General features: G+C 38.0%; 1 protein-coding gene across 1 annotated transcript in view; it reads right to left on the reverse strand.

Moving 5' to 3' along the window:
• Positions 1-11,804, reverse strand: part of slc27a6 (solute carrier family 27 member 6) — a 38,207-nt gene extending 26,403 nt beyond the window's left edge. Inside the window, exons 1-4 of the mRNA XM_067432488.1 lie at positions 11,212-11,804; positions 9,351-9,560; positions 2,885-3,043; positions 924-1,048 (exon numbers count right to left, since the gene is read on the reverse strand). Of these exons, the coding sequence (XP_067288589.1) occupies positions 924-1,048; positions 2,885-3,043; positions 9,351-9,560; positions 11,212-11,683 (966 nt within the window). The 5' untranslated portion in view covers positions 11,684-11,804. The remainder of the gene's footprint in view (positions 1-923; positions 1,049-2,884; positions 3,044-9,350; positions 9,561-11,211) is intronic.
• Between the last annotated feature and the right edge of the window lie 1,462 nt (positions 11,805-13,266).

The raw sequence follows: 13,266 nt of genomic DNA on the forward strand, positions 1-13,266 counted from the left end.
AGAGATCTTTGACAGACTCTGGGACACACTGATGTCCTGACGCACATGAACCGTGAATGAGAAACATTAACAAAAGAGCCGTCTGTCAGTTAGCCATGAAAACGCGACATAACCCACCACAAACCAAAAGGTTCATTTTCATGGATTCGCAGAGCACATGGATTCTTTCTTTGCAGAGTTTGTCTGCGTGACCAAAGACACACACGCTCTGCAGTGAGCTTCTGTGAACGGAACCTTCTGGAGTCCTGGGTCGATTGTTAAAGTAATGAGCTATGATGCATAATGAAGACATTTATGTGGAATTAACAGGGCTGTAGCTGGTCTTATTGTCATGATATTATGTAATATATGCTTTCATTTACACAAACTAAAACCAAGCATTTAAGATTTCAAACTGAATAACCTGAAACCATACATCATCAAAAACAACACAAAGGGTCATACATGCATAAGAGTCATGCTCAGAAAACAGCAGGAAAGGGATAGTTCACCCAAAAGTAAACATTCCGTCATTATTGACTCACCTGTATGTCGTTCCACACTCTTTCTTCAGCGGAACATAAAAGAAGAATCTCAATTAAAATGTAAAACTTACTGTAACAGAGTTAAAAAATAGCAACAGAGTACAAATTCAATTGCTATATATTTTTAGTTATTTAATCATTTATAATTAGAAAATTATATCACGTTTTTTATTATATCATTTCTACTCCAATTTGTTGTGAAAACGCAAACATTTAACCAGTGGGTGTCATAAAAACTGGTTTTCATGACATAATTATTCAAACATGCAGTACATTTTTAAATAAAAATTTTGCTGACATTTTCTGTCAAAAATTGTCCTTTTTCACCATTTTCTGAGAATGACCCACATACTGTATATGTACCCATAGAGACAAAACTATTGATATGATGTACTGTACCACAGGCTGATTGCACAGATATCGGCAAAGCTCTCCTATATACTGAAATATGGTGACATTGTATTTCCTGCAGTCATTCCAGAAGTGAGAGGCTGAAAACTTCTTCTTTAGGACACAGGTGGCACCTAAATGACAAAAGCACAGAGACAAATATGAAACTAAACATGCTTTGCAATTAAGTTCAACTATTCAATCTGATGTAACTATTAAGTCTGTTTTTGGCAATAAACATTACACAAGAATGTTCCATACAGCTCATTAAGTATCTGTGTAAGTTTTCTGTCCAGTTTTGGTGAAAGGGCAGAAAATAGAAATATTTTATCAGGATTAGAAAGCTCTGAATTATGAATTAAGGATTTAATTAATTAAGGAATGGCCACACAAAGTCAAATAACCTTTGTCATTTATCCCAGGTCAAAAGAAAGCATTTCCATGATCATCTGAGATAAAATGTAACCAAACACAGTGTAAGTGCACAGTGACTTGTGAAATATCTGTACTAATGATGCATGTACATTTCATTCTGCACACAATCACACTGATCAGTGGTCTCTAGCACTGGGGTTTGTTAGGGTGGTTGGTACTATAAGTGTTTAAATCCAGCACACAGTTATAACATTTGTTGCCTTTACTTTGCAACAGAAACATACACTTTCTTACACATAAACTTATAAAGGTAAATATAATGGTAACTATATCAGCATCCACAATAATGCACAATATCATTCTGTTTATTATAAGCGCTTCTGTTTTTCATCTGTCGCTATAAATGCTCATGCAATGTAAGCAGGATGGATTATGAAAGGCTGTCAATGTTTTTATTGATCATGAACTGGAAAGATCTTCACAATAGTTGAAAGTGATTCCAACGATTCCTCTGTGCTGTTATTGTTATAGCTCTCAATAGTGACATTCTCTATAGGACACTGCTATTCTTTTATATTTAAAACAATTTTTATATTTATATCTTTACCATTATCTTTACAGTTATTGTCTTGGTGTAAACGGGCCATACGACTCAAAAAGAAGCTGTATTAGTTGCCCTGATTTATGTAATTATATTCAGTACTAATTGTATCGCATACTGTAAGTTACTAAATTGCAATTACTTTAGTGAGAAGAAATCCAAAACATAAATTCAAAGGGGAGTAATAGTTCAACCTTAAATCAACATTCTGTCACCCTTTATACAGGAAAAAGAAGATACAGGAACATGTGATGAACGTGCCCAAACAACATTGGACTTTCGTTGTATTGACAAAAACACTGAAGGTGATGATATACAGGGTAACTTTTTGAGCAATGTTGCCATGCAGGTAATGATTGCAGAGCAATGTTACTAGGACAAAAATTGCCCCATGTATCATACAATCGTTATTTGAAGCATCAAGTTACTTTTTAAATGGTGATTTGCTCTTTTTTGATCTCTACCTTAGACATCAGTGTTTATATCCGAACTACACACTTTTATTCCAGTACTTCTGAAATAACAATACTGTGTGATTGAAAAGACTGTTTGTGAAGCTGTTTCATACCTACATGATAACTGCTCTCTTTGGATCAGAATGCAGATCTTAATGTTTGCTGTGATCATACTCAGCAAAAGTTGAATAGCCATAACTAAACCATTGTAATTTTGGAATAAGATCATGTTTGTATTTGAATCAAGTTTGCCATCGATCTTTTAATGATTAATCTACTGAGACATTTTTGTAAATATCTTTTTTGTGTGTTGCACATTAGAAAGAAATGCATACAGATTTAGAATGAGGTGAGTAAAAGATGACAGAATATTCATTTTTGTGTGACCCTTGAAGAGCAAGTCATAAATATTCTTTCACCCAATCTGAAAACATGTTTGGATTAGATTAAATTATGTCATTAATTACCACAAGAAAACATCAATGTTTGTGATCACCTATAGGCTGTTCATTAAAAGGTTATGAAATTATGGGAATTACCCAATTCAATGGTCCCTCCGATGCCTACAAGCGAAGCAGCACTATGATACAGGGGAAGTGGCGTGTAGATGACATCACTTCCTGTGCCGCCGTACGCCCAAAACCCAGCTGCCGCCTTCAGGGACTGCAAATGCGTGATGACTGCAGCTTTGGGTAGCCCTGAAACAGTCAATACACTATGACATTACAGAATTATCTGGTTCATATTAGGCAGAAGATACAGAAATAACAACATAATCCACACTCTAAAAAGGGATCTTTACAAATCAGTAGTCTCAGTCGTAGGGCCATATTATGAAGCACATGGCGCAGAATCCACTTTTGCTAGTTTAACGAAGGAAAAAATGGTCGGTGTGCCAGGCGCATGGTCCCAAAGGAGCCCGATCTCACAAAAATGCTTATAAATAGTATGAGTGTGCAATCTCGTTGGTGTGCATATGGTATGCGGTTTTTCACGTGCATATGATACGCACTTTACGGCGTATTATACATACAAACCACCCACCCCATCACCCTAAAAGGCGGGCGTACAATGTGCAAATTCGGACACTCAGAAGGTTGTGAGATATTGCAGACGCTACGAGTCAGTTAATTTGATAATCGCATCAAATCAGCTGGTACATGACATGACTGTTTGCACCTTGAGCCGACGGGAATCACACAATCTTTCGCGTTAAATCATCTTAAATTATTAATCTTAATCTCTTAAAAAGAGTACAATCTTAAGAACATCTAAGTTTACTCAACTGTGCAATTTTTAGTCACCATGAATATAAACTAAAATGTGCTTTTAAAATACTATGCATTACAAAAATATATTTACTTACCACTTGTAGTACACATGAACCTGTGTATGATAAAGTGTTTAAAAGATGGGTTCAAGTGTACTTACAGTTGAGTACTGAAAGGGCGATTCTGAAATCCACCGCCGCTTCAATATGCCTGTATATAGTACATATATCCTAATTAATTTCATAATCAAAACCTTAATCAATATTATTGTTCCTATATTATTATATTGATTCTTTCCAGTTATGGTTTTGCTTTATGTTTCTTGTTTTCTTAAGTGTCTTTCATTTAATTTATTATATTTTATTCCTTTAATATTTCCTTTTAATGAAACACTAAAGAGTCAATATGAATATTGCCTGTACTATTGTGTGTCCCTCTCACTGAGAGAAAGCACATGTTATCAGCATGTTTTGGTTAGAACTGGAGCTTAATCAGCTCCAACCTTGGAGAGACTGTGTATCTGTGTATGTCTGCAATATTCTATGTTACAGATCAGTGTTGAGAATGGCTTACAATGGACATCTTAAGTTGTTCTGGGCAATCTGGCTCTGCTCTAGATCTGGAAGGTCACGGGCCTAATTCCGAGGTGAAAGCACCAACAAGTGACACGTCTATGAAAAAGTACATCAGATTAACTGACATGAGTGGAAATTTACCATGACTGTGCATTGTCTCTGAGCCAATCAGAACCATCCACATTGCAGTAATGACGTGGATAAGACCTTGAAAACGGTATAACTGTTGGGAGATTTATATGTACGATAGGGCGAGGCAACGAGACGGTGAGAGAGGGAGCGCAGCCTATTAACTCCTTGTGAGACTTGAAGCTGGCTTCTGCTTTTGAAACTGCAAGTTTTTGAAACGCAAATTTTTCTTTTAATTAATTGCAGTCCTGACTCTTTGTCTTCATTTCTTCACTACTGGTCCGGGGTCATTAATTGTTAACCCCTAACAGTACACTTAGATGTTCTTAATAAGAATTTAAATTTTAAATTTAAATCAGCCCTCTCTAACTAAATGAAAACAATGCGAATTCTTAACTAATGACTAGTTTGCCTATAGCAAACTTATTATCATGAGCTGGGCTTCATAGTATTGTAAAAGGCCAATTTGAGATGGCACATTACCATAGACATTTTATATATTGAATGCATTAATGCAGGCTAATCAATTTTTTATTTTTATCACAGAAAATACCTTCTATAATGTCCTATGTGCCGCAAACCGTCATGAAAGTCATTTATTTTATATCTTCTCTCCCGCCTCCGGCTGACATACAACACAAGCGTTGCACTTATGATGAAGAGCTATCACGACATGCATGCGCAGAAAAGCAATGAGGATAAAAAAAATAAAAATAAAAATTGAATCAAAGTCTTACTTTAACAGGACCTCATAGTTGACCAAATCAAATGCAGAATGTAGATCTAATAAGACTAAAGCCATAGATCACTAGGGATATTGGATATTTAATTGTGTACACTCATTTGCATCATGTCCCCATTTACATCGGCTTTGCTTTCATCTAATTTTCATTTAAAATAAATCTTTAAAAAACACTATTAATAATTTAATATCAATAATAATAATTTAAGTTAACTGTTAATCTCTCAAAAATCTCAATTTTTTTTATTTTGTACATTATAATAATGTTGTTATGAGTTCTACTATTGGCTATTTTTTGGCCATATGTAAAAATATTTAACGGTGCACTAGGTAACTTTTCCGCCCACTAAAGGTCGCCTATTCAAAACAAAGGTGCCAAAGAGCACAGAATCATGGGACATGTGATCTTCACCTCACAGCCAGTGGAAAATAATCGGGATAGGACTTATTATGTTTGTGGATGCCATTATTAACGTTATTGTAGTATGAAGCAGAGCAGGTAGCCTGACAAGCCAGACCCACATCAAGATGTTTGGTCTGGAAACTCACCATTGGCAGGGCTCAATCCGAGGGGCGGGATAAACGGTTGTCTTTCAAACTCCCTCTGCACGGTTTGCACACAATTGGATAGCGCTACAACCAACCAGAGCAACGAAGATGAAGCAGAGCTAGTTGACAGATTAAACTTTCGTATCCGGTCGGCAAAACTCTGAACAAATCTTCCCTTTTTAAGAATTACTTCAGTGCCGTTCTTTGTTCTTTTCTCAGAGAAAAACTCAACTCCAAGTCTTCCAGAGTCTCGGTCAAAGCTGATTCGAAAGACCGTCGTTCGCCAGTTTCTGTGTCTACTAGAAGCACACAAGCGCAACTCTGCCGTCATTATGTTAAAGGGGGGGTTGAAACACTCAGTTTCAGTCAATCTCATGTCAATCTTGAGTACCTATAGAGTAGTATTGCATCCTTCATATCTCCAAAAAGTCTTTAGTTTTATTATATTTATAAAAGAAATATGGGCTGTACCGAGTCTTTCCGGAAAAAACAGAGCGCCTGGAGGCAGCGGCGGCGCCAGGGGGGGTCTTGGGGGGTCTCAAGACCCTCCTAAAAAACGCCTTGACCCCCCATTTTACCCCCCTCCCACCCTCTTCCTGATTAAAAAAAAAATAGGCTATATCCGTGATAAAGATTTAAAAATGTTTCTCTTCAAACTACGCAGAACAATAATAATTAAATATTTATTCAACATATAAACGCGTGATTAACATTGTGATTGCAATTTCTTTTTGATCCGTGGCCCGTATTAGAGAAATTTAGATCAGCCATAGATGCAAAGGATGCTGCAGCAACGTTAATAGGGAAAGAAAAGGGTTAACATTAACATAATAACATTACTCTGAAACAAGTGCAGTTATTGCCTTCATAAGCTACCATATTTTCTGCTTAACTTTTATTAGGCTCCACAGGTCGAAAGAAAAGTGTTTTTTCACACACAAAAAAAAAACATTCTCTGCAGTCCGAGCGCGATGCACTGAAGCTCACTCTCGCTCTGAGGTAAATCATTAACACCATCATCACTACTTACAGTACACGTGTTTTATTGAACTAAATACATTACAATCGGCTAAAACGAATAAGCAGCAGGTTACTTTTCTGGACAAGAGCGCTCCCGAGTCCATGTTTCTCTCACTGCGGCACAGCTCGGCGCACACACAAAATACCGGCAGGAACACGCATCTCTTAAAGGGGCCACACTATATTCCTACTTGTGGAATATGGTGTGCTCACAGGTCCGCATTACAGCTTTTGAACTGTGCCGTGTTCTGAATTAAACTGCCAGTGTAAAAACTCCCTTTATTTATATTCTTAAAATGAGAGAAATCACAGCTTATTCTGAATTGTTGGCTTAAGAGACCTGAATAAGTTCTTTGAAAATCATCTGTGACCTTTGGTACATGTCTAGTCTTCATGCTCTGAGTGTGTATTTTTCTCCATACCCATGCATGTTGAGTAGAGTATTAAAAACTTGAAACATGTTCATTTAAGGTACATTTAGAACTGATAAGAATGTGCGATTAATTTGCGATTAAATATTTAATCAATTGACAGCCCTAAAAAAAATATAAACATAAGAATTATTGCATTCAAGGCGCTGCAACAAACCCGCAAGAACTGATACGCTAAAGCTATAGCTTGGAGCTAAACATTTTGTTTTCTCTGACATGGGTGTGGCTATGGCAATTAAAGTTTGAGCATATTGTTTGCAAACTGCAAATTTTAAACAGAGTAGTTATGTTGTGTTGTTTTTGTGGCAGTAATATGCAGTTATTAGCTGTGTCCACTGTATTTTTTGTTGGTTTTCATGAGACCTCCCATTGAAATGACCAGGACCCCCCATTGCCCCCCCAATCAAAATTGCCTGGAGCCGCCACTGCCTGGAGGCGTATCGTGTGGGCGGAGCTAAAGAATGACGAGTGCAAAGCGGTGACGTCCTCAAGCGTGGAGAAACCCAACGCTATCGATCTCAGCTAATACTGATCCAGAATCACATTCGGAGGCTGAAATAAATTGAACAGGAGAAACAGCAACAGCAGGACGTCCGTCTCTGTGGTATGTACTGTATTTAGTGGCCTGTCAACATTTGTGTGTCTTTACTCGCAGTTTATGAGGACATGATTCGGTTTATGGACTATTGTATGCGACTAAACCTTAGCAGTAGCAAGCAAAACGGTTTTGCACGTCAGACTAGTGTAACGTTATACATAAAACAAAAATAGAGTCCGTTAGCGCATTTGAATGACGACGCACGCGATCATGTTGTTTACTGATGTTTACTCACGTGACGATAGCCAACAGCATAGACATTTGAAGCAGTTTTACTCACCGGCTGCTTCCAAAGCAGGACCGAACCTTTATCGCTGGGACCGCTCCGTCAAAAACACACTTCTTTGGTATGATTTGGTAAAGTCCTGACAGCAGTGAACGGTGGAGATCCACTTTGCGACGCGACTAAAGCGATGTTGTGAAGCTTCCCGTCATTTCTGCGTTCAAACAGTGCAGAAACAGTGTTCACGGACGACTCTGATCTGCACCTGAGAGTGTTTATGGGTGTGCATTTCCTCTCTCGCTCTAGTCACACGCGCGTGCACCCTTTCGGGAGAAGAGCCCGTACGGCCCATACAAGGACCTTCCTTTCTGTTCACGTCAAGTCGAGCCATACTCGGAAAAAACTCTCCGAAACTTGTGAGAAACCGGAAGGAGTATTTTTAACACAGAAATACTCCATCAAACGTCCAACATTAGTTTTTGAAACTTTGTCTATGTTTAGGATGGGAATCCAAGTCTATATATATATATAATTTTTATTTTTTTACATTGCATAAAATCTATAGAGACTTAATGCACAAGTGTTTGAACTTTGAAGTACATAAACCAATCATAAAATTGGCATAAAATATAGGAGAAAATATTATAGATATTAGTGGTTATTGATCAGCAGTGTATTTGATATCTTACTGAATTAAAAGCAAGAGTTGCGATAAATTATATCTGTCAAAAAAAAAATGGTATTATGACATTTATGTCCCCCTCACTTCTGAAAAGATGGCTACGCCCCTACTTGCGAGCATCTGGATTTTTATTATGCCACAGTCGCCGGAACCATTTCTGCTTTTCCGTTCATGAGTATGAGGTAACGCAGCTCTATTTATCATATTAGATTATATATTTGAGTGTGTTGAAATTTATGTTATGACGTTACTCTTTGTGCATTCACTCAGTGGCTGCTATGACACTTGTTGCACACTGCTAAGAGTAAAGCGTTTCTGCAAAATAAAACTGTTTACACAGTAATGTATATATAACGCAATTGACAGGCTACTCCCTCAGACGCTATGCTGAGAGTCTCACAATTTACAAATAGTTGGAAACATTTGGGATACTGTAAGTACTCAATTTAACAAAATACATAACACTGGCCTAGTGGATTTTGAATATTTTACTGAATTTCTTTTACATAGCGCACCTTTAACAGCGTATCCATTCTGGCCAGAGTTGAAATATTAAGCAAGCTTTTAATTATCAGAGATCTGAGAGAATATACAGTACAAAATTCCATGAATTTTTTTGTTCAAGCAGGATTACTTCTGTCTAACCCCAGGGTCATGAGCGCTCAACACCAGTAATCAAACACTAAACCTGTTCATCAGGGATTTTGGATTCTCCTAAAAACCAGGGTAGAACAGAAATGTTTAACACTGTAATCCGCTGAGATGAAGAGAAATGTATCACATACCAGTTGTGCCTGACGTGAAGATGTAGAGTGTGGGGGTTTTGAGACAGGTGACGGAGCGGCGCTCAGCTGGGATTGGCTCCGGTGAAGCTTTCTCAATCTTATCCAGCAGGCTGTGGACTTCAGGATGAGAGCTCGCTTGACTCATACACCACACTGTGATACTGTTCCCTTGGAGACTAGGAAGAATGTCCTCTAAAGTATCTAGAAGATCTACAAGAACAAATTACTATTATCAGTGATATGACACAATATTAGAAATGAGAAACACTTACCTATTTATAGATAACGTTTTACCTTTTTCATTTCACTTTATACATTGTATACATTTAAATAGTATAACATGGTTAAACTTTATCTTAAAGGGAAAGTTCACTTTGAAATTAAATTTTGATATGTTTTAGTTTACCTCATGGGCATCCGAGATGTAGGAGTATTTGTTTCCCCAGTAGTTTCAATTTGGTTCATTTTAAGTCAAACCGTTCTTGTCTGTGCCTCACATAATGCAGGTCTATGGTCACCACCTCAAAGAGCATACACAGAGAAGTCCAAATTAAACCATCCCCCATCGTAAGTACACATTGATGGCCTAAGACACAAAACGAATGGTTTGTGTGATAAAATGAACAGTATTTATATTGTTTTTACCTCTTGTGCACCACTACGTCCGACTGATCCGAGGGCGCGCTTGCGTGTTTCCTGTTGTGACATTCGTGCCTTCTGGCTTTAGTCTGCGCAAGCGCGGAAAGCGGCGGAATCTCTCGCGCATGTACGTCTCTCATTGTTTATTGTAAATTTGGGAAGTGTTACCTTTCACAGTGAAGATCTAAACATATTTAGACGTACAGGGAATCGCAATGGAAGAAGATTTCGATATATTAACAGACAACGTTGAATTTTTCACAACCATATTTATTTGAATACACTGATCAAGAATGTGATACCACTTCTGGCGCTTTCCGCGCTTGCGCAGAGTAAAGCCAGAAAGCGTGCATGTCACAACAGGAAACACGCATGCGTGCCCTGTGATCAGTCGGACGTAGTGGTGCACAAGAGGTAAAAACTATATAAAACCGCTCGTTTCGTGTCTTAGGCCATCAGTGTGTACTTACGATGGGGGATTGTTTAATTTGGACTTCTCTGTGTATGCTATTTGAGGTGGTGACCATAGACCTGCATTATGTGAGGCACAGACAAGAACGGTTTGACCTAAAATGATCAAAATTGAAACTACTGGGGAAACAAGTACTCCTACATCTCGGATGCCCATGAGGTAAGCTAAAACATATCAAAATTTAATTTCAAAGTGAACTATCCCTTTAAGTGGTCCGTGTTACAGTATAATTATATATTTAGGTACTGAGTAAACTATAGTAATTTACTTACTGTCAGTCATCTGGGGTGGGCGACATTCATTCTTTTAGATATGATTTTATTTGCCAATTAAAACAGAATAAACAGTCTGTTTTATGCCTCATACTAAAATGGGGTTTCACCTGTTTTAATTCTAAGAGATCTAGACCTTGTTTCACAGACAGGGCTTGGGGCTTAGTTTAATTAGAGCATTTCAGTAGCTTTTATAAACGTACAAATACAATGAGACTAAGACAGGATTAGGGCTTAGTTCAATTATAGCATTTAAGTAGCTTTTATAAACGTATACAAACAATGAGACAAAACAATTACATAGGCATATTTTATGATATGACATTGCAAGTAGCTTTGAAATAAAACAGCTCAAACATTTTAGTCTAGGACTAGATTGAGCCTGGTCTGTGAAAAGGGGCTAGTTTTTACAGAATGAACACATATTTTGGAATATTGAGTGGTTGTAAGCTATTTTCCCTGTCAGAAATAAGCTTACCAGCTCCGACTACCAGTAGTTTGGCCCCACAGCAGTTCAAGCAGTGTAGCAGTGATCTGGGTTTGACGTTCGTGTTCAGAAACGCCACCGCACAACCCAGTTTACAGAACCCGAACCAGAGAGCGATGAAATCGGGCTCGTTGCTCATGAGGAGTGCGACAGTGTCTCCTTTATTCACAGCGTCTTGAAAGACGCGCGCGACCCTGTTGCTGCGCTCCTCGAGCTCTCCATAGGTGTATGCCACTCCGTCATAAATCAGAAAGGCTTTTTCAGGAATCCGCTTGGCTTGTTGAACAAACCTGTCTATGACCGTCACTATCTGTGAGGTTCTTTTGTAGATTTCCAGACGCGCTCCGTAGCGTATGACTTTCATTAGATACAGGGCGTCTTTCCAGAAGTATGGAAAACACAAGCGCTGCGCGAGATGCGCGGAGAGGATTCCCGTCAGCAGAGCCGCGATCCATGACAACATCTCTGACAAATAAACCGAACGCGCACAGACTCGGTCAAAGCTGTCTAACCGTTAACATTCTTAAACTAGTTCAGGTTGTTTAATGGATGTTATAAAACGCAGCACAGCACTGTCATCCTAATTTATGCAACGTTCAGTGTGTCACGTGACTGTTGTTGTACAACCGCTGTCGTTGGTGGGCGTGTCGATAAAGCCATGCGCTCGGCCCTGATTATCAAGCTTACTTACTACATATCGTAGGAGTTACCATAGTAGCAGGGCGTGGCGCATAGTTTAGTAATGAAACGCCCATAAGAGCGAGTGCTCGGATGTTTGTGTTACTTTTATTTAGAATTGTGGAATGTGTCTGTCCGACAGAGGCAGAGCATGTAGAGCCAAACACCACGTGACTTTTGTAAACTACCATGTGAGTGAATTGAAGTCACATTTGGGGTATTATATGCAATAAAAGACATGCATTGTGAATGTCTTTAAAATAAACCCTTATTATTATTATTTTTTTTAACAGTAGTTTGTTTCACATTTTATAAATATAACAGGACTGTAGGCCTATACATTTGCAGTTAATGTTTGATTTTAAATAATTCTTTCAGTAGCCTAGCTACTTTCCCCTTCTGTACTTGAGAAAGCTTAAGGTTTTATTAAAACATTAATGTCCTACTAAATACTGGATCAGCTCATTCATGGACACCATTCATGACATCAGTTTTCTGATTGAATTTCCTCTTTGTGTCAGTCTGTGACTCTGTGTATTACTTTGGACCATTCAGTACTTGGATGAAAGGCATTTTGTTCGCATCCAACTGGGTTTTGTGTTACATTGGCCCAAGAAACTGCAGATTGTTATCATGCAAATGACAGTGTGATGCTGTGAATGCAACAGTGACCCTGTTTTTTGATTCATTCAAAGGGAGAGAGGCAACGCTTCTCTGTGACTGAAGGTCATGTTTGTAAATTTAGGCGAACTGATCTAAAACAGGAAAATTTGTCTAACATAATTATACTCTCCAAACATCATAAGCCAACTATGAATGTATATTTTAAAAGACGTTTAAAGTCACACTGGCAAGCATCTGATGTCACTGAGGAGTGTTTGTGAAATCGTTCAAAATTGAGTTCCTTTTGAAGTTTAGCGCCATCTTGTGGGTGTCTTCATTATTTCTTGTTGTTATCGCTGTTATTTCAACAGAAAAATACTTGCGTGTAAATGTCGCGACTAGTAGCATTGACTAACACATTACCTGTCAAAATGTAAGGTTTTCTACCGCGGTTTCACAGACAAGGCTAGTCCCAGGCTAAAATGTATGTTTGAGCTGTTTTTACTAAAGGCAACTTGCACTGAGATATTTTAAAATATGGCAGTGTCATTGCTTAGCTTCAAGATGCACACCAGTATATGTTTAAGGCACTTTAATAAAAGCTAATTGAATGCCCTACGATCTAAGTGAATGGTCTGAATAATTCAATGGACCGAGTTACTTTTATTTAGAGAGTCATTTTAAAATATGAATAGGCTACATGTTACTACATAGATCATAAAAATACAGTAAATATTTGTGTTAGCATAGGACTGCAGTCTCACA

The sequence above is a fragment of the Pseudorasbora parva genome, chromosome 23 (genome assembly GCF_024679245.1).
Source record: "Pseudorasbora parva isolate DD20220531a chromosome 23, ASM2467924v1, whole genome shotgun sequence".
NCBI lineage: Eukaryota > Metazoa > Chordata > Actinopteri > Cypriniformes > Gobionidae > Pseudorasbora > Pseudorasbora parva.